Source organism: Colias philodice, chromosome 17 (genome assembly GCF_061535455.1).
Source record: "Colias philodice isolate Cphi_HAF_F1 chromosome 17, ilColPhil1 Martin Lab GWU primary, whole genome shotgun sequence".
NCBI lineage: Eukaryota > Metazoa > Arthropoda > Insecta > Lepidoptera > Pieridae > Colias > Colias philodice.
Window position 1 is genome coordinate 4,202,641 of NC_143102.1, and position 23,428 is coordinate 4,226,068.

Here is a 23,428-nt window from a genome sequence, read left to right on the forward strand (position 1 = left end):
CCAAATAACTCCAAATTATTATTGAAATATCACATTTAAGATAACCTTATTATTCGAGAGAAACAAGCATGGAAATTAAAATTCAAGATTGTCAAAAGTTATATTTTTCATAACTTCTTAATAATTAACTGAAGCTGAAACTACTGCCGCCGTCGATACAGATGTCGCATGTGGTTGGTTTTAAAAAGAGTACTTTGTGTTTTTTTCCAATAGCTGCAATAACATCGCTTTATAATTCATAATTATAACATGTAGAATTTCAAGCAAACTTGCCGTCGACCTTCCCCGTCATTAATATAATAATTAAAAGTATTTGTTCTATAACTGGATTCCTTATTTCTCTTCCTTTTTTTTTCACTTCACTGTATGATGATATTGCAACCAACCAGTCTTTCTTCCTTTGGTTAGATAATTGCCAAAAATATTCAAATATTTTTACACGTTTTTCTTCTTCTACTTCTCCACATTTATATGGACAGTTTTTATCCAAACATGGATTTGTTTGCATTTGTTTTTCTTGTACTGTAGTACCACTTTTGTTTGTATATTCCTTCCCTTTTGACTTTGCATCTTTTCTCGCTTGTTTTTTATTAATTCTTTTTTTCTTTCGTTTCTTTGGTTTACCATCTTCACTGGAGGTTTCATCCGTGTCTTTCCAAGACGTTGAGTCCCATACAAAATCTTCCTCGTCACTAATAAAATCCACATAACATTTCTTAATTAAATTACGTTTACTTTTTTTGTTGTTTAAAATGTCTGGTGTATGAATAGTGCCGGTGTCTTCTTCTTTATCTTCTTCTAAAGATTTTCTTAGAATATCCATTTCCTTTTCAGGAATTAAATCGGTAATAGTGGGTTGAAGACTATCACCACTTGTTGTTCTATTTTCTTCAATGAGTTCTGACACTTGGTTAGCAGGCTAAAACATAAAAAATAATATTAATATTTGAATCAATTAACCATTATATTTGTTTAATATAAAATTTTAATAGTTAATATGTAGGTACCTCTTCCTCAACTAATTCGATATTTACTGTATTAAATATTAATTTATCACTGCCAGATCCCTGTAGATTGTGTTGATGTATGCAAGATTCATTAGATTCATTGTTATTTACAGAAATGTTTTTTATTGTAGACATAGGATAGGTTTTATCCCGGAAATCCCACGGGAGCGGGAACTATACGGGTTTTTCTTTGACTGCCGGACGATGCCACGGGTGGAAAGCTAGTATTTTTATGAATCATGAAATCATCGGTTCACCCAGTTAAAAGTGCGGAGGTAACAGAACCAACAAATAGTTCAGTTGAATTGAGAAAGGCGTCGGTTAAAAATGTTGTTATAGGTTTAAGTCAGTTTTGACTTTCCTACGATTTTATTTATAGTATCTGGATTGTTTTGGACTCGAAAAAAAAATTTGCAGATTTTCGGCGGTATGGCGACCATTTGGAATCGTCCGAAAAGTATGGCATGACGATTTTCGTAAATGGCTGCATGACGATGGTTACCTGTGCAAAAGTTAGCCTGGTACAAATGGTTGAATTGTTTTTTTTTAATCAACGCATTCACGTCGGTATGGTGGGCTTTAAGTCACACCGGAAAAGTATGGCATGTCACTACCGCCTACATCTTTTTTATGGGCTATCGGTAAATTCTAAAATTTTTGTGTTATAAATCGTTTGACTTTCGCTATTTATCCGACGAGTTCGACTAACGCCCACGCGTCTAGTCCGCCGGTACCAGCGTTCTGACCATCATTTTTCTTTTTGTCATTGCGTACTAAGACCCCTGTAGAACCGCCATCCTGTTACAAATGCCCCAGAATTTTGCGTCAGTATCTCCCGACTCCCGGCCTAATATTATAATATTTTACTGCCAAAAATTATCGACACTGGATATTATTCAATGACGCCTCTCAAAAACAAAACTAATTTTTATATTACTAAACAGATTTTTATATCTAAAAATTACATACCTATTTTTAACTTTCATTTCATGAACTGCTCATGTAAATACCTATTACAATCTGGTTTAATTTAACAAAACATTCAAATCGGTGAATTTTAGCGTTATTTTGCAAAAAACCGCACGTACAGTCCCCCGTCCGAGTCGAACTGACACCGTCAAATTTCGTCGAAAATATGCAATAGAGGTGAGGTTTTATGTGGGTTTTATTATAAATTCGAGTTTTTTCTTGATAATTTAACGATAATAATGAAAATTGAAAAAATAAAGAACACAACTTATTACAAACATCGTAACATATTTTTTGGTATAAATTTCATGTATAAACATGTAGCCGTTTTCCTAACAAAATGCGTTTTATGTTCAAAAAGGGGTTGATTTGTATGTATTTTTTTTTATGTTTAGGCCGTTCTAAAATGAAAAGTAAGCAATACACTTTGTTAATTATATCCTTGAGTATCACATATATTTTTTTTTAAGACAATCGTACCAACAGTTTCCTCAACAAAATTCAATATGTATAAGGTGTTTTTCGGTTTGGACCATAGTGATCACCTTAATATTTTCACTTCTTAATCGCACCGGTCGCAAATTCACTCACTAAAACTTGTAGATTATTATAATGAACGAAAGCATACCTGAATCCGCTTAAACAACGGCGTGGCTCTCCAATCAGGATCCTTGTTATTATCATCTTCATCCGAGATGTCTAGGAAATCGACAATCTTGCGTGTCTTTACTTTCTTGCTCGCGTTACGTAGCTCCTCCAATTCGTCGGCTAGCTTTTTCTGAATAATTAGAATAAGAAAATAATGAATGAATGAAAATACTTTATTTGCACCAAAACAAGGAAACAATACGAAATAACACATACAAAACAAACACGTACTAACAGGTACAAAAATAATGAGAAATTATTGTGAATTTATTACATTCAAATTTGTTTCAAGGGCTCGTATATTTATTGGTCCTTCGAGCCGGATACAAGTATAAATATGAAAATACACAACATACAATAGTGTTCATTAGCTTCTCCTGTAATATAGTCTTTACTTCACGAAAAAAAATATTGAAAAAACAGATATTTATAATGACACGTAATTTGTTTATTATATTATCGTGAATGTTGGGTTGTAGAATAAAAACGCCTTCGTCACACTTAATATTTTATTATTCCGGCACTTGGTACATTCACTTGATAGTTTTCTTAAATCTTAAATAAATTACATGGCACGGCAATGGCACTTATAGACCGCACTGGCCGGCTATTTGAGATCAATTGGCTCGCTGATCTTCTCTTCAAAAAATGTAAGCGATCGACTGACAACTAACCGACTGGAAGGGAGGTTAAGTTGTCAGATTATAAATAACAGAAATCTTGTCTATGGAAATGTGATATGTATGATTTTAAAATTTGTAACACGAATTTATTTCTTTTTTCCTCGGAGAGTCACTGCAAAGGAATTATTTTTATATAATTTATCCATACTATTATTTTAATATTATAAATGCGAAAGTAACTCTGTCTGTCTGTCTGTTACTCAATCACGCCTTAACTACTGAACCAATTTGCATGAAATTTGGTATAGAGATACTTTGATACCCGAGAAAGGACATAGGCTACTTTTTACCCGGGGACATAGGATAGGTTTTATCCCGGAAATCCCACGGGAGCGGGAACTATACGGGTTTTTCTTTGACTGCCGGACGATGCCACGGGTGGATGCCACAAGCTAGTATTTTTATGAATCATGAAATCATCGGTTCACCCAGTTAAAAGTGCGGAGGTAACGGAACCAACAAATAGTTCAGTTGAATTGAGAAAGGCGTTTTTATCCTTACTGTACCATCACAGTATATATTTAATAATATTTTGCATGTACACAAAAACGCCGACTTACACACAAGAGTAGGAGATAGACACTGTTATGGCACAAGGAACAGAAATAGAATTGAAATGCCATTTTTCCGATTAGCTAAAGTTAAAAATTCATTTATGGGTCAAGGAATACGCTTTTACAATAGAATTCCTCATAATATTAAAGAATTTAGTAGTTCTAAATTTAAAACTTATATAAAAAATGTACTAGTTCAGAGAGCGTACTACAGTATTCAGGAATATATGGACGATAAAAACCCATGGAGGGTTGTCGCGAAAAAACCACAGGGCAGTTCTTTGGCATGTTATCACTACATAGTATAAAACAAAGTCGCTTTCCCTGTCCCTATGTCCCTATGTCCCTTTGTACGCTTAAATCTTTGAAACTACGCAACGGATTTTGATGCGGTTTTTTTTAATAGATAGAGTGATTCAAGAGAAAGGTTTATATGTATAATAAGATCCATTAAGTAGTGGAGAAGTACTGTTATTTTTGAGGTTTCTAATGTGATGTCGTAAAAAATTACATTTATTCCGCTTACATTGCAAACGCAGGCTGAACCCTACGAGTTTTATCAAAATAATGTACTAAGTATTATACACATTGAAAAGGTCTACAGAAAAGTCCGCGATGGTATATGTCTATCTCTTATGGATAACCCACAATAACTTTTTTTTGTCATTTACTTTTTACGACAAATAATGGCTAATTTTCGAAGCGATTTTAACCAATACAGCATTAATCCTTAAGCAATTAAATACCATGGATACATTGTTCATTTAATATAGATCTATATGGCCCTTTACACCGCATGATTTAAGTGAATATTTTCGAAGATATTACAGATTTAAAAATTGCGGGACGTAGCGTTTGCGGCCGCCCGGCTATGTATTTTATACCCGTGCGAATTGCGATGCCGGAGCGGGCCGCTATATTTTTATACCTATACAACGTTCACAATTTTTCTGTAGTGTATTTAGTATCAGCATTGCACCCGTGCGAAGCCGGGGCGGGTCGCTAGTTATAATATATGATGTTACATATGTATTTTGTCAAATTGTAAAACTGACATAATTTAAAAGAGCAACTATGGAGTTTCTTGCCGGTTCTTCTCCGTAGATACTGCTTTCCGAATCGGTGGTAAATTTTAAAATATGTAATGACGTTTCAAAAGTGCTTCTATAAGAAGTCTAATTGAATAAATAAATGTTTGAGTTTGAGTTTGAGTACACTTCAAACACTACGATAAACATAATTTGATCAATGTTATTCATTAAATTAGTTGTAGTATCGAAATGCTACAGGAAATTAAATATTTAGCATGGATCAATTTATAAACAAGAAAATTATTCTGTGAACACGAAATAAAGAAATAATTATTTAACTTGATAAAATTATTCCAAAAAAAGTGGTTAAACACCTTGTGTTCGTGATATCTATATCATATCTCCAACACAAGGTTCTTCAACATGTTCTTCGCATACAAACTCCTCATCATCATCCACATTAATATTATTAGCATTATTTCTGTGACAGTCTATAACAGTTTTGTAATAGTCAAGGTCCTCTCTTTGCATCCAGTCTTTACCAAAATGTTTCGCTAGTAGCTTATCTACATCATCAATTTTTAATTTTTTTATTTTAGGTCGGGTGGTGATAGGATTTGGTGATATGTCTGAAGCATATTTGCCTGGTTTAGTTATGGAACGTCGAGAACCAGTATCATTCTGGTAAAATGGTTCACCTCTCACTATAATTCCTCGAGAATCACTTTTCATTCTTGTGATAGTCAAAAGGTTTCAAAGAACTTAAATAAAAATTTTGTTTTTGCCTGCACGGACTAAATGGTCCGTCAGTGTAAAAATATATATAGACGATACTGGGTGCATCCCATTTTAAGTGAAAGACTTTCTTCAAGCCTGTACATTACTTTATATCCCGACCTGAGACTACATGAAGAAAAATTTTTTAACTACTTCAGGATGTCTGTTGCATCTTTTGATTTTTTATATGATTGTGTTGAGAACGATTTAAAACCCAGTGAAGATGCTATTAGATATTGCATATCACCAAAAGAAAAACTCATAGTAACATTACGGTAAGTTAATTCTTTATTACTTAAAAGAAACAACCACTAAACAAAAATCTTTTAAACGAGAAATCAAATAGATAATTTAAGAAATGAGACTTTCCAGCAAATTATATTTTAATTATTATTATTGAATAAATCCAGTTCTTGAGAATCTTCGTATGACCCGGGTGATGTTACTTGTGAAAAATTTGTGGGAGGTGAAGTGTAGGAACTAGTTGTATAACCATATTGTGATGAAGCTTCTCTATCAGAATACTGCATCGAGTCTCTATATTGAGGACTTCTGAATGAAGTTGAATAGTTTCTTGGCTGCTGTTGTGAATTATATGAAGTAGACGGGTAGTTAATGTCTCCAAATGACTGTGCTTCTGCGGATTGGTAGCGCTCTAATAAATTATACATTTCAATTTTCAACTTCAAGCGCCGGTTTTCGGAAACTTTTTTTATTTCCTTAACCAATGAAAGACAAAATAACTTATCTTCATCATCTTCTTCTTTTTTTTCTGTTACATTTTTATTACGAGCATCTATACTCCTTTCTAAAATATTTGCGAAATGCTCATCGGCTGGATTCAGTTTATATTTCTTTCTGGGCAAATGTTCAATTGAAGATGATTTAACGTTGTTCGAATCAACATTTTCTGAAGTTTCCACTAAGTCAAGGCTATTATCAGTTACTTTTTTTTGGACAACTTGTTTAAGGAATCCTAATCTTTTAAAATATCCATATGAAGTTGTTGAAGCTCCAGAACCAGATTTCAAATTTTTATTTTTTTTAAATTCTTTAACGTAGGCATCTCTTAAATTTTTCCACTTTTTCTGCAAAAATGATCCTAAAACAACAAAAAAATATTTATGTTGCAGGTACTTAGCCAGTGGTTGTTCATTAGCAGAGCTGCAGTATGGTTATAAAATTGGCAAATCTACGTTATCAGCTATAATTCAGCAAGTGTGCCAAGTTTTATGGAGAAACTTAAGAGCTATGGTCATGAGCCCACCAACTACAGATATGTGGATAGAAATATCTAAACAATTTGCCAATAAAGCCCATTTTCCAAATTGTATTGGCGCTTTGGATGGCAAACATGTTCGTTTAATTCAGCCACCACACTCAGGATCAATGTATTACAATTACAAACACTTTTTCTCGTTAGTTTTAATGGCTTTGTGCGATTCTAACTATTGCTTTATATGGGTAGACATTGGAGCTTACGGAAAAGACAGTGACTCGGGTGTTTTTAAGGAAACGTCATTTTACAAAAAACTATCAGAAAATTTGTTAAACATTCCTGAGCCCAGATCTATCACCGATAATGAGAACAATGCATTTAAATTACCATACGTAATTGTAGCTGACGAAGCCTTCGGTATGACTAAAAATCTGATGAGACCATATGGAGGTAAAATGTTGTCAAAAGAAAAAAAAATATTTAACTACCGTCTTTCTTTAGCACGAAGGTATGTTGAATGCACATTTGGAATAATGTGTAACAAATGGCGAATTTTGCACCGGCCAATAGACGTCAAGATAGATTTTGCCAATGATATCGTCAAAGCCATTTGTGTTTTACATAACTTTGTTAGGACAAGAGATGGTATAAAATCCGAGGACATGAATTGTCCAGCGCCATTACCTGACATAAATCCCACTAACACTGGACGTCCAATTCATGAAGCAGATAATGTTCGAACTAAATTAACGAATTACTTTGTAAGTGAAGGTAAATTAGATTGGCAAGAAAAATATATATAACTCTTATATAATATTATACATACCGCACCTTTAAAGTAAAACCGTTACTAAACGAAAATTTTCATGAATTGAGTTATCAATGCCATCTATGTAAAATATACGTAAACTACAACATAAACTTGTCATTTTTGTAAAATATTGTATTTTACGCCATCTAGCGGTAAATTAAAGCGTTACCTACTAAACCGAGTTATGATCGGCTCGCGAAATACAATATTGTGTCTATATCAATAAGAAGGAACATGTTCGTAGAAGAGTCATAACGGAAGTTTAAAGTAACAGTGTTATTACCTATTTGGATAAACACGGCTGTATGTCACAGAAAAGGAAAAGTGTTTCAATTTATGGTAAAGTGTTACTGGTGTTACTATAATAATATAAATCAAAATAAATAATACTGTAAATGAAAAAAAATTACTTTCGTAAATCACGTGTCATAATGTAAACAGAGATCTATTGTTGTGGAGTGGACTGTATGAGATTTCATAACGGTTTTACTTTAAAGGTGCGTACGATTGTAACTTACCCAAGTTTTTCTTTTTTTCTTCAGAATCATTATTATTGCAGAAAATTAAAACTAATTCTTCCCAAGATCTACTTTTTATTATTTTATTCAAATATTCCTTGGAGTTGATATTCCAGATAGCTTCTCTTTTTTCAATCTCGTCGATAAGCAAATCGATAGATACAATGTCGTCTTCGTCGGTGATCATATTTTCTGCAATCTATGCGACTATCCGTCTCAACACGCGCGGATCAACTGAACAGGTCGGTACAAGTTTGTAGAACTTGAAACGCGCGGTGCCGCGCGGTTTCTCGCGGTTCAAGAACCAGCGCGCGGGTCGGAGCGCGACGCGCGGTACCGCGCGGTACCGCGCAGTGATGTAAACAATACTAGCTGTTTACTTCGATCTTGTACCGCGCGGTCGAAAGATCCGCGCGGCTCCGCGCGGTCATATGAACTTAGCCTTAATTTGTGAGAATTTGTAACGAATGTCAGTTAAAACTGGATCAAGATGAGCCCATATGGTAGCAGGTTGATGGTTTGTTGACGTTGATACAGTGCAATAAGATTCCACATTGCGTTTATCTTTACCAGGCACATAAACCACGACTGTGTGCAATGAAACCTGCTGCCTTGATCTGCCGAAATGGTGCGCTTGTGTTTCTTGATGATACTTGCAGTTATAATTTTCAGACGACAAAGCAACGGGTCTGTATGAAGACACTGCAGTTGGAGATTTATTTGGTTTTAAAATTGGAATGATTTCTTGAGATTTCCAAGACAGCGGAACATTCCCAGAAATCGTAATGGAATTAATAAGATCAAGATAATAGTTTAAGCAATTTTCAGAAAGATGTGATAGAAAAGAATACGGAATTCCATCCAACCCAGGAGCAGAATCTTTAACAGATGATAAAACACCTTTAAGTTCATCAAGTATAAACGGAGAAGCTAATAGGGAGCCATAATTATGGTCCATAGAGCAGATAATAGGAGGCTTTAATTGAATAAACTCTCTTGCTGTAGACGGGGCTAAATTGTCCATAAAATTACTCGCTAATTCCTTTGATATTTATTGATGTCTGTTCTTTGAAAGATGATCAGAAGCGTCTAATATTTCTCCATACTTCTCTGGAGCATGTTTCGGGCGCTAAAATGAGCAAAAAGATTTCCATCCTTCGCGTTTCTTCTTTTTAAGCAGTGATCTGGTGGAAATTGATAGCTTGTGAAAGAAGTTCAAAATTTATTTCGGACATGTCGTTGGCCTATTTAAAGGATAATTTAAAAGAATAATTTAAAGGCCCAGTTTTTTGCCATTGCTTGATATTCATTTTCAGGTCTTTTGAAATGATCCCTGGCTAATGTCATTAAGTCATGTTGCAAGTCCTCCTTTTTCTTCTTCTTTGGTTGCACTGGATTCGTAGATGCCGACGAAGGTGTTGCAATTAATGATTGTGATGATGATGATTGCTAGAAATTAAAATAAAAGTGTGATAAATATTTTCTGTTTTAGTTACCCAGAACACAGGAAAACTGGAAGATGTTGGCACGACAATTTGGAAATACATGGAACTTTGATCATTGCATTGGAGCTGTAGATGGGAAGCATGTCACTTTAGAAAAACCTGAACATTCCGGTTCCTACTACTATAACTACAAAAGAACATACAGCATAGTACTTATGGGTATAGCTAATGCAAATTATGAATTCATCATGGTTGATGTCGGTACAAATGGCAGAGTGTCAGATGGAGGAGTAATTAAAAATACAAAATTTTAGCATTACTTTGAGAATAATCAGTTGCAAATTCCAGAACCAGATGAATTGCCGAATACTAATAAAATAATGCCCTATGTGTTTGTGGGCGATGAAGCTTTCCAATTACTTCCAAATTTCATGAAACCTTACAACAAACAAGTGTTAAATGATAACAGAAGGATATTCAACTATCGATTATCTCGTGCTCGACGAATAATTGAAAATGTATTTGGCATTCTCACGACTCGTTTTAAGATTTTCCAAAAGCCTATTAAATTATCTCCTACAAAAGCAAAAATTGTAGTTATGGCGTGTTGTCATCTACACAATTTTCTTATGAAACAAAAGAACTACATTCGCCATGGAGAAGTAGACATGGAAGACACTTTTACGGGGACTGTTATGCATGGTACTTGGAGAAATGAGCCAATGTTGCTAGGCAATGAACATACTCGAGCTGGAAATAGCGCTGCACTAGCAAAACAAGTAAGAGATGATTTTTGTGAATACTTTAACACTTCGGGTGCTGTTCCATGGCAAAACTGCTTAGAGTAATGATATAAGTTGAATGTGTAAAATATATCTTACAATAAACTGTATTACTAATTTACCTGTGTTTCTATTACTGTGCTAATTCCTGATTCTTCCTCCATTTGATCTTGCAGAAATTCTAATTCTTTGTAATACCATAATGTCGGTACATACAGATCATCGGTACCAGAACCAGAAAGCATAGTCTTTTTCACTTTGTTGTTTTCGCGCTTGAAACTTGTACGTAGTATATTAATTTTGTTTTTCACTTTATCCTCCGTAATGTTCCGGCGACAGATCTTGTCAGATGTCACGATAAATAGATATGAAATGCAACGTAAATTCTTTGTCCGAAACATTCTCCACGCAGTTGTTGTCACTGGGCGTAGCGTCCTCCATGATGCCAAACCAACGACTGAGATCATGTTTGACAAACACCGCCGTTCACGTTCAAACTGCATTTGGGTTCTAGTACTTGAACATGATTGATCAAAAAATCTTTTTGTCTTTTAAATTCCTTTAACGCCCAATAACTCTTGCAAATATTGATTCTATCTTCTTCATTAAAATTTTCAGAACAATTAAACCTACACCTAAAGCAGTTAACATCTTTAGGAGCTGTTATGTATGTGCATCAATGTCTGTAACGTTGTCATCTTACGTCAATTAAAGTCAGTACGTTAACAGCCGTCTAGCGTTTCATTCGTGTCCTTCCGCATATCTATCAGTGGCGACGAGATACCCGCGATATAAAAAAATAAAACAAAATGTCGTTTTCGAATATGAGCATTTTATCCAATTTCGATCACAGTCTGCAAACGTGGAAGACTTTCAAAAGCAGGATAGCTCAATGGTTCATCGCGAACGACATAGATGCGGTGAAAGACCCCTTGGGAGTGAAAAGACGAGCGTTCTTACTCAGTGCATTGTCAGATAGTACCTACAAGTTGGCATCTGACCTTGCGTTGCCGAAAGAATTACAAGAGGTGCCATATGAAGACATTCTACGTCTTTTAGATGCACATTTCACGCCGAAACAAGTTGGTTTTGGGGAACGGCATAAATTCTATTCGGCAGAACAACTACCAACGGAATCGGCGCAACAATGGGCGGCGAGACTTCGCGGCCTCACAGCGTACTGTAATTTCAGTAATGTAGAGGAGGTGTTGCGCGATCGGTTTATTATGGGAATGTTGCCTGGACCTGAGAAAGAGAAGCTGTACGTGCAGGACCTGGGAGAGTTGACATTGGCCAGAGCAGTGGAGTTGGTCGAGAATCTACGCAGCGCGCGCGCGGCCGCCATTGCGGCTACGCCAAATTCATCGGACGCTTTGTTCAAGATCGCGAAAAAAGTGCCATATAACAATAACAATAGTGAGAATAAAGAAAAGTGTTCAGTGTGCGGCTACAAAAATCATAAGTCTTCAGAGTGTCGGTTCGCTAGTTTCATTTGTAGAAAATGTAATAAAAAGGGTCATTTGCGTCGAATGTGCAAAGCGGTGAAGTGTGTAAATACGGATGCGGCCGGTGAGAGTGATAACGATGATGGTGAGTTATATCTTATTCGATCATTTAAAGGGGAGCCATTAGTGGAAACGGTGTGTGTAAACGGGATAAAAATTCCTTTTGAAGTGGATAGTGGTTCGGCCGTTACTGTCATGTCTAATAGAACATATTCAATGTATTTTTCTAATGTACCATTATCGAACACTAATAAAAAACTCATCAGTTACACGGGGGAGATCATTGCATGCGTAGGCTGTGCACTTATGACGGTCGAATGGAAGGGACTTACGCATAAACTTCAAGTTTATGTTGTTCGTCACGGCGGGCCGCCCCTCCTCGGCCGAGATTTTATAGCGAAATTCGAGTTACAACTATCACCGGTATTCAATTGTAAAGTAGCGAGTGATATACATTCACTACATTTACGTTATCCAGACATATTCTCCAACAAGTTAGGTAAATTTAATAGGCATAAAGTTACGTTATTTTTAAAACCAGAAGCAAAACCTTTATATTTCAAAGCGCGCCCCATGCCGTTCGCGTTACGTGATAAAGTAGACCAAGAAATAAATAGGCTTCTAGATTTAGGAATACTCAAACCGGTATCACACTCAGAGTACGCGTCGCCGATCGTTCCTGTGTTAAAACGCGACGGGTCGGTTCGATTGTGTGTTGATTATTCCGTTAGTCTAAATAAACAATTAGTTGTTGACAAATATCCATTGCCGACTATAAAGGAGTTATTTTCCAAGCTTCACGGCGGCCAGCAGTTTACGAAATTAGACTTATCAATGGCCTATAATCAATTTATTCTAGACGATCAGTCACAAAAGTACACCTGCATCAATACCCACCGCGGCCTGTTTGTATTTACAAGGTTAGTCTTCGGCTTAGCGAGCGCGCCTGCTATTTTTCAGCGCGCAATGGACGAATTGCTTTCCGGTATCGACGGGGTACTGTGTTTATTAGATGATGTCTGTATCACGGGCCGAAATCGTGCTGAACATCTCGAAAGGTTACACACGGTACTCCAACGCTTACAAGCAGCCGGCCTCGTTTTACAGAGCGAGAAATGTGAATATTTTAAGGATGAAATTAACTACTTAGGATACACTATTAACAAGGACGGATTAAAAAAAAATCCGGACAAAGTCAAAGCGATATTAGAAGCCCCCATTCCGGCTAATGTAAATCAGCTACAATCATTTTTGGGATTAATTAATTACTATAGATGTTTTATACCAGACGCTTCGACGATATTAAGCCCTCTATATGAATTATTAAAAAAGGGGATTAAGTGGCGTTGGTCTGACTTAGAAAACAAAGCGTTTATTCAAATAAAGGAAATATTAGCTTCCGATCAAGTATTGGCACACTATAACGCTGATTCAAAAATTATTTTAACGGTTGATGCGTCACCATATGGCTTAGGTGCAATTTTATCACAAATTGCTGATGATGGGCAAGAGAGACCGATTGCTTTTGCATCTCGTACTTTAAATAGTGCAGAAAAGCATTACTCGCAAATTCAAAAAGAAGCTACTGCTATTATTTTTGGGGTGCGGCGGTTTCATCAATATTTGTACGGCCGTACCTCACCGTTTATTTTACGCACGGATCATAAACCCCTTTTATCAATATTCGGTCCGTATAAGGGCATTCCAGAAGTATCCGCAAATAGGTTACAGCGATATGCGCTATTTTTAAGCAGCTATAATTACGTGATTGAATACGTTAAAAGTAAAGATAACACAGCTGACTATTTATCACGGGCGAGCCTACCGCTCACAGCGGCGGACGGGGGGAAAGCGCGCGGGGAGGAAGACACCTGCGACCGCGCAGCGTATATTCGATTTGTTTTTCAGGGCGCGTTACCGATTACTATACGGGAATTGCGGAATGAAACCGTTAAAGATCCGATACTAAATAAAGTGACTAGTTATGTTTTAAACGGCTGGCCTCGAAAAGTTAGCGACGTTTTGATTAAACCCTATTTTTCTTGTAGATTACAGTTATCATACGAAAACGGGTGTCTTATGCGCGGACACAAGATAGTTATACCGAGTTCTTTGCGCAATCAGGTTTTAAAGGAATTGCATACGTCACATTTAGGTATAGTTAAAACTAAAGCGGAAGCCCGGGCGAGATTTTGGTTTCCAGGTATAGATGAAACAATTGAAAAAATGATAGGTACGTGTGATATTTGCAATCAATTAAGGTCATCACCACCGAAGGCGCCTATTGTTCCGTGGCCGCTTGCCCCGCACCCATTCTACAGAATACATTTAGATTTTCTGGGCCCTTTAAATAATCGGATGTACTTAGTTATAGTGGACGCATATAGCAAATGGGTCGAAGTTTACGAGATGAATAGTTGTAGCTCGAGCGCCGTAACCGATAAAATGTACAAGTTTATGTCTCGTTTTGGGCTACCTAACACGATAGTGTCAGATAATGGTACAGCGTTCACTTCAACAGAATTTAGAGATTTCTGCCAGTTAAACGGTATTAATCAGCTAACGTCACCGCCTTACCACCCGGCTAGTAACGGCCAAGCAGAAATATATGTTAAAGTTGCAAAAAAAGGGATTAAATCTAGTATATTGAATAGTAAAAATATAAAAGATAGTAGGTTAAATTTGCTCAAATATTTGTTCGATTACCGAAACTCTGTACACTCAATAACAAATGTTTCTCCGGCTCAGTTAGTGTTTGGGCGCAAGTTGAGGTGCCGTTTTGACATAATGAACCATACTCGTTCTCCGCTTCCATCGACCGCATCCGCTAATAGTAATGTAACATTTAATCAGTGTACACAAGCTAAAAATGTACGTAAACGAGATGTTGTATTTGAGCCTGGTCAATATGTTTTATACAAAAAATTTTATAATAAAAAAGACTATAAATGGTGTAAAGGCATAATTATAAAAAATGTTGGGAAAATGGTATATTATATTATTAAAGATAGTGTTACAAATTCGACAGTTAAAAAACATAAAAATCAGATTATCATGTACAAAGGCGATATTTTAGTTAAGCAACCTTGGGACTCGGTAAATTCTTACGAATCGGATATATTATTATCATCGCTTCCTCCCACGCATTCACCGACACGTGAAGCGTCAGTGGCGAGTGCAGTGGCGGATGAGAGAGGGGACGACAGGGTGACAGATTCGCCTGTAAACAGCGGTTCGCCTCAACCGGCCACTGACGGACAGCAGCGCTCGCCCCCGTCGTGGGTGACGACGACGCGAGGCGTGCGGCGCCCGCCCGGGACCGATGTGGAAGACGAGTACTTCCATGACGCGGAAGCGAGCCAGCAGCAGGGCGAGGAAGCCTAGCCGAACCAATCAGCCACAAATGCACGTGAGAAGCGCAACCGTCCCAAGGTTGACTTCAAGAAGTACTTTTAAGTTATTTTGACTATGGGGGAGGGACTGTTATGTATGTGCATCAATGTCTGTAACGTTGTCATCTTACGTCAATTAAAGTCAGTACGTTAACAGCCGTCTAGCGTTTCATTCGTGTCCTTCCGCATATCTATCAGGAGCCTTTGCTGGACACTTTTTTTTAATTATTGTATGGTAAGCACTTACGCTTACTTAAGCTTTTGGTTGCCTGTATTTTCTTCCATAAATTGATAATCCATCGATTCATCAGAATAAATATCTTGACCATCTTTATCTAATTGAAACGTTGGGTCATTATCTGAGTCATCACATGAAAAATCTTCACTACTGGCACTATATTCTACTAAACCTTTTTTAATATTTTCGTCCTGCTCCTCAATACTCTTGTTGTCAACCTATAAAAATATAAATTAACAAAATATTAGCCACAATACCTGATTTTACAGAATGCTTAAGTGAAATAAGTGCTATTATTGACAGTACAAATATCGCCTCTGTTTTTATTTTAGGAGACTTTAATGCACACCCACACACACTATTTGGTAGGGAATTATTAAAATTTTGTCAAGATAAAAAATGAGTGTGCGCTGATATTTTAAAATTAGGTATTATGTCTGACACGTTTACATTTGTTAGTGAAGCACACGGAACTACACGATGGCTCGATCATTGCGTGGTGACCGAGGCCGCTTGGCGTTCTGTTTCTGATGTTAATGTTCATTACAATTCCACATGGTCTGATCATCTACCTCTTGAGATTAATTGTAACATTAATGTACTGCAACCCGAGTCAGGAGTCTAGTGTTAATTATTTATCTAGCCTAAGCAAGGTGTTGTGGGGTGATCGTAATAGTAGTCAAATAAATCATTACCACAGCATATGTCAATCGCACTTTAAGAATGTTAATTTGCCAATAGAATTGAGTGATTGTCATGATAAAATGTGTAAAGATAGACAACACCTTAGATTTCTTTTATTTTGTAATCTAAGGACAACACATGCTAATTATAGATAAAATTTATTCTAGTATTATAAGTATTATGTCAGAAGCCGCGGTGACTAGTCATATCTGTACATATGGCCGTCGTAGGAAGCGAGTGGTTGGCTGGAACAAACATGTACATCCTCTGCATCGAAAAGCCCGTTTTTTCTTTAAAGAATGGTTGGTCTGTGGCCGGCCAAATACCGGAATTATCTACAATAACATGGCTGAATCACGTAGAGAGTTTAAGAAAAAACTTAAATGGTGTCAAAAGAACGAGCAGATGATGGTCCGGGAGCCAGCAGCAGATTTTATGACCAAGTTCCTCTCAAGCGGTAATTAGTAAAATGCATCAAAGTATAGTATTATGAAGCCTCGTGAACGTCAGCTGGAGCTCGGTTGGGGGGAAGAGCGGTTGTAGCCTCCCGTATCAGCTGACGGTTTTTCCACCAAGATACAGCCAGCTGACATATATATTTATCCACAGTTACATATAAGCTATCATCAGGTAAATTTTTGTTTGAGAGGAAATAACGGAAAATAAATTTTTCTTTTAATTTAACTTTCATGTTCGAGACACCAGCTGACGTATAATACACCATGTTGTAACCAGCTGACTATTTTTTTTCGTTGAGATATTGGGTTAGCTACAATTTGACAAATTTTTAGCTGAGAGGAAATGAATGAATGAATGTATTTTTTTTCCTATGTGCGTGGGAGGCTCACCCCCCAACCGAGCGCCAGCTGACGTTCACGAGGCTTTATAATACTATACTCTCATGCGTCTGACGAATTATCTCTTGAGAGGAAATAGTTAACCAAATTTGCACCTGGCTCCCTAACCATGATGAAAATGGATGTTCTGGCCACGCTACACGCTAAAAAAGATCTCAAAAATTTCTGGAAACATACTAACAAGTTAAACCATAGAGCAGGAATTCCTCTCAGTGTCGGTGACGCTACTGACGCCACGAGCATAGCAAACTTGTTTAGGGATCATTTTAGAGTTGAACCGTTAAGCCGGCATGGGCTGGTGTCCAACACTGAGATCAAACCACCTGTTTGTAATCCGGTCCAAATCACGGCGATAGAAGTGAAATCAGTAATCAAAAACATGGTTAAGGGTAAATCCCCCGGACATGACGGTCTCAGTGTTGATCATCTGCTCAATGCTGGCTCTCACTTGCCGCGGATTTTAGCTATGTTTTTCACACTTTGGATTCGGCACTCATATCTTCCAAAAGATTGTATAAAAACTGTGGTCGTGCCCATACTTAAGAATAAAACCGGTGACTCTTCGGAAAAGTCTAACTATAGACCGATCTCGTTGGCCACGATATTGGCGAAAGTGTTGGACGGTTTGCTGGACAGATATTTATGCAAACATCTTAAGTTGGACGAGGCACAGTTTGGATTTAGAGCCGGTTCGTCAACCGAAACTGCTATTTTTTGTCTTAAGCAAACTGTCCAATACTACACAAAGAGGAAAACCCCCGTATATGCCTGTTTTCTGGATCTGTCAAAGGCCTTCGAGATGGTGTCGTATGATCTCCTTTGGCAGAAGTTAAGGAATAAAACGGAGCTTCCAGAAGAGTTAATTGGTCTTTTTGAGTATTGGTATGGCCACCAGATTAATGCGGTAAAGTGGAATAACGTGTTCTCTGAACCGTACGGGTTGGAGTGCGGAGTGAGACAGGGGGGGTTGACGTCTCCTCGGCTCTTTAACCTTTATGTGGATGAGCTGATTGGGGGGCTCAATAGAACTGGTGTCGGCTGCTCGATTGACGGTAAATTTGTCAACAATTTAAGTAACGCGGACGACATGGTTTTGTTGGCTCCCTCAATCAGTGCGTTACGAAAACTTTTAGAAAAGTGTGAAGAATTTGCCGTGGCCCACGGGCTCAGATATAATGTTAAGAAGAGTAACCTTTTAGTGTTTCAATCTCGTGGTTTTAGAGTTGACACAGTACCGCCGGTGTTTCTCGACCATACACCATTACAGAGGGTCTCTCAATACAAGTATCTGGGCCACTGGGTCACGGATGAACTCGTGGATGACGCCGACATTGAGAGGGAGAGGAGGGCGCTGGCCGTCAGGGGTAACATGCTGGCCCGTAGGTTTGCACGCTGCTCTCGCGAAGTAAAGGTGAGTCTATTTAAAGCATTTTGCCAATCCTTTTACACATGCAGCCTATGGGTTAGTTACACCCAGAGGGCGATCAATACCCTCCGGGTTCAGTATAACAATATTTTTAGGTTGTTGCTGGGGTTGCCGAGATACTGCAGTGCGTCAGGAATGTTTGCGGAGGCGCGCACTGACGGATTCCACGCAATCATGCGAAAAAGAGCGGCATCCATGATGCGCCGTGTCCGGCAATCGTCCAGCAGCATCCTAGCTGTATTCGTGGACAGATGGGATACCAATGTCTTGAGACATTGGGTCAAAATCCATGTCTCAAGCAGGTTGTGATATAAGATTGTTTTTAATATTAGATAGAATTGTAATACTAACATAGTTTTTAAGGCCAATTACTAACAATTATATGGATACTTTATCTGAAATAAATGAAATAAATAAAATAAATAAAATTATGACCATCTGCCATTATGCCAAGATTATGCCAACTTAACTTTGTTACTAAATACTAACAATCTCATTTAGGTTGCAACTTTCCAATGTTTCAACATGGTCAACTTCCACCTCCCCAATCTGTTAAAAATAACAACAATAAAGTATAAAATAAACAAGACAGACTTACCCCCCACAAGGTGTGACAAACAAACAGACTTTTACATTTATAATATTACTAGCGCCCCGGCTTTGCACGGATGCAAACTATAATATTATGTAAAAAGTAAAAACCTTCTATTTAAAAAAAACCGCATTAAAATCCAGTGCGTAGTTTTAAAGATCTAAGAGGTTTGTCTATGGATCACTATGTAACCACCCTAGCTGACGATGAACATGAATCTTAAGTATTTGTACCAACATACCAGAATATTCAAGTTTTCAGTATCCTTGGGACATTCTTGTCCCTTATAACTTTTATTCTCATCATTTTGCTGGTAGAAATCAACATATTCATGAGCCTTTGCATATAGTTCTAAGTTTTCAATCTGTAACAAATTGAACTGTTTAGTATTGTACACTACAGGCCTGTAGGTAAACAAAAATGAAATGCTTCAGTCCTTAGCAGTCTGTTTAAGGGCCCGAATGAGGTACTTACATTGTCAACATTGTTATTATACGAAGTTAATTTTTTTGAACTATCGCCACTAGTCTCTTTGTCGTTCTGAATATCTTTCGAGTGATGAACCACAGGCTCCAAATAATTACCAAACAAGTCGCGTTGAGCTTCCCGGATAGAAATAGAGTTCTGTAGAAACACATAATAGAATAGCTTAACTGTATCACGACATACAATAAGTTTACAACAAAATAGTTAAAACAACTCAAAACTTACCAGTTCTTGAACCCTATTCGCTTATGTCAAATCTATTAACTGTTTTCCTCTTGAATACTTATATTTACTCATTTTTTCGTGAAAACCTGTAATAACTTTCTATATTTTCTCGTAACAATAATCACAATAATCACAAAAGCCGATGAATACACAGAGCAAGTAATAATTCAATTCAATATTTTAATTTATGGCAGTACTGCGTTGCCACAATTTTGCCAATGTCCTGTAGTGAATGGGTTTGTTCACGTTAAAAAGTTCAAATTAGCTCCAACAGTTTCAAATCAAGCGCAGATAATATCTACAACAAACACAAAAAACAACACAATATATAAATTATCCAACACCAAGTTAATATATGAATTAGTATAGACAAACCATAGACAAACACTAGATAGGAGAAATTATGTAATTGTGGGGAAAAAGGGAAAGAAAAATTATAGTTTAATATTATTATTTTTAATAAATTTGGATAAAACATACACAAAAGGACTAAAGGTCAGTGAAAGGAGAATATTCATGTTGGTAGGACGGGGGATAGTAGGGGGAAGGATGTCGTATAAAGAGGAGTTTTTAGGACAGTTGAAGAAAATGTGTTCCAAATGGACCGATTTAAGCAAAAATGATTCAGTCCACACTAACCTCATTTCGAGATAATAGAGTTTAAAGTTTATTTCGGTATTTCTCTGGCTTTGTAGTTCTAAATGTTATGTTTTTAATTTTATGTTATTCTAAGTGTTCTAAACTAATTTACATGCATGTATTTAGTAAATAAATTTTAATAGTTTCGTAGATATTCAAGAAAACTTGCGCGTGGATCATTATTACATAATACATTTTGTATGGAATTAGCTGTGTAGGCTGCGGAAAGAAAAATGCAAAAATGTTCCAAGCTATGACAAAAATAAAAGCTTAAAAATGTTTATTATTTTTATTTTATTTAAAAAAACACAAATGTTACCCTACTCCTCATCCAAATCAAAGTCGGGTTCATCACAATAACCATCTATATCGTCTATTATTGCATCGTCTCCCTTCAGTTTTTTATAATAACCAATGCAATCATTTGGTATGAGATGGAATAACGATTTCAAATCGTTTAACTTCTTTTTGTTAATCAGTTTTCCTGAAGGCCATAATTCTTGCAAATCTTCTTCTATGACACCCAAATCAACGCCTTTTAATTTCTTTTTAATATTCAGTTCTTTGTAGTCCTCATTAAAGGAAGTTCTCATGAACAAAGAATGTTGAGTCTTTTTTGTGATTAAAATTTCTTTTGTTTTGAGCCAGTTTACTTTGCTCTTATCATTAAATATTTTTCTATTAACTATTTTCTTTTCTAGAATTTGAGATCCAACAAAATCACAACTTTCCATTTTATGGACCTGTAAAGGATTTTTGTTTTTGCATTGTTTCATAATGGCAATATAATCATCCACGGAGTATATCCTTTTTGGAAATTTAATTTCCCTCATCTATTCCGCACTCACACAAAGAGTTATCCCTTACCCTAATTTTTGCTAAATGGGTGGGAGTACAAGCATGGCCTAATCGCAGGCGGCTAATACAAGATGTGACGTTTTTACTGATGTCCTTGTATTTGAAAAACCAAGGTTTAACAGGGATGTCATTCTGAATGTTTGAGTAGAACTTTCCCTTCTGGAATCTTGTAGAAGCCCAAGACTTTTCCCAGGCGAACATTAATTTGGACTTAGCGAGGAGAGAAAGGTCATGTGAGTAAACAAGATCATGAGACTCGGACGAAATGCGCATAGCAGATTTAGCACCCCAGTCAGCTGACTCATTTCCCGGAATTCCACTATGTCCAGGGATCCATGCAAGAGTTATTTCAATACCTTTAAGTTTACACTCCCAAAGAGATTTCCTGATCTGTAGGATAACAGGGTATTTTGTTTTTATACGGAATTGATTTGAGACAATGCACTGCAAACAACTTTATATTATAGGATGAATACAATTTTGGAGGCAAAGAACGTCAAAGTCACCGTTTGACAAGTGACAACTGTGACGGACAATGTTGCCAGGTAAAAATCACCAAGCACTTACTCAGAATTATAGGTCCACCCTTAGATCATTAAGTAATGGATGGAGCACGCTGGCAAATGTTCTAACTAAACTTTCTGCTGAATTTGGTGCGGGGAGGGTAACTCACACTATTGAAACACAATCACACATTCACAAAAATAATTTGTTTCACGAAAGTCGTAAAAATTTACGACCTTTTAAGCGACGACTTTTTATTTTCAACTCTATTACTAAGTAAATAAAGATTAAATTTGTATTTCATTCCAAGTTGTCTCGTGGGGAGTGCGGTTCAATATCGCGTTCTAAATTCAACTTTATAACTCAGACTATAACGATTAAATTTGTATTTCTTTAAAAGATAGTCTCGTAAGGAATGCGGTTCATTATCGCGTTTTAAATTCAACTTTAACTCTTAGTCCATAAAGATTAAATTTGTATATTTTCTTTCCATGATAGTCTCGTGGGGCCGCATCAATGATCGAGTAAACATGACTCGATTATTTGTCTTGATCATATCGCTAAACGATACATCGACGATTATTAGAGATTGCATTTAATTAGAAATGTACGTTAAAAAAATAAAAAAATATACACAAATGAAAGGTTATTCCATCTTTTTTAATATTCGATACGTTTGAATTGCTTCTGCAAGTCTTGACAGTGCAAATCGGCATTTTTAGCGGAGCACTCGCAGACGTCCTTTCGATGTGTTACGAATACGCAGAGTGATTGTAATCGATTACGCAAGTTGTTTTTATGAAAGCATAAGACTTTTCGATTCGAATAATCTTATACCTCGGCAAAAGGGGAAACGCCTGCGAGTGTTATCCATTACTTAATGATCTAAGGGTCCACCAGAATCTGATGGCATATTTATATTTAAAAAATAAAAGATTTTCATGTGGCAACTTTACTGGACAACTATCGAATTGGTTGTCAAATTATTTGTGTTGATGATTAATTTTTAGGATTTTGTCTTCAAAATCTTCGAAATGTCGATAAAACCGCTGCGATCACAAGCAAGAGGTGTTGTCTACAATGTGTATAGAAAAATATTCGATGAAGAAGGGTCAATCACATCAAAATTTTCAATTTTAAAGCGCGTGAAAGATTTTATTGCTAAGTTGGACTTACTCGTTTTGATACTTTAAATTAAAAATGTTATAAATATGTAACTATAATATTGTTTGTTGATTCAAATATAATTTTATGAAAACTTATTACAGGAGTTTCCAATTCGGCTATTTGTCAAGTCCAAGGTGTACAAGTCAATTTTATAATGTGTTAATACTTACGAAAATAAACATGATTTTATTTAATTATTGTTTTATTTTATAAAAAATTATAGACAATCGTTAAATATATAGTACATAAGTTTTGATCTGCATTATCATTACATCAATATTTTCACATGCCATAATGATATATATTACCTATTACCTTTATAAAAGTAATATACGTATATTATAAGTACATGTAATAAGTACCTACATAATATTACGTGGATATCTCATTATTAAATACAGTATTATCCAC

The 23,428-nt window shown here is 36.4% G+C and overlaps 3 protein-coding genes across 3 annotated transcripts in view; all 3 read right to left on the bottom strand.

The window, feature by feature from the left end:
• The window catches only part of LOC149481012 (uncharacterized), a 43,711-nt gene that overhangs the window by 11,778 nt on the left and 8,505 nt on the right, over positions 1 to 23,428 (bottom strand). The window lies entirely within an intron of this gene.
• Positions 6,053 to 8,503, bottom strand: LOC149481014 (uncharacterized). The gene is made up of 2 exons (XM_089706081.1): positions 8,218 to 8,503; positions 6,053 to 6,771 (listed from the first exon to the last, which is right to left on the bottom strand). Exons 1-2 carry the CDS (start codon positions 8,402 to 8,404, stop codon positions 6,053 to 6,055), a joined length of 906 nt encoding a protein of 301 aa, XP_089562207.1. The 5' UTR covers positions 8,405 to 8,503.
• Positions 8,662 to 11,099, bottom strand: LOC149481015 (uncharacterized). Its single transcript, XM_089706167.1, has 2 exons — positions 10,567 to 11,099; positions 8,662 to 9,666 (listed from the first exon to the last, which is right to left on the bottom strand). The coding sequence occupies exons 1-2, from the start codon at positions 10,945 to 10,947 to the stop codon at positions 9,478 to 9,480; spliced, it is 570 nt and encodes a 189-aa protein (XP_089562293.1). The 5' UTR covers positions 10,948 to 11,099; the 3' UTR covers positions 8,662 to 9,477.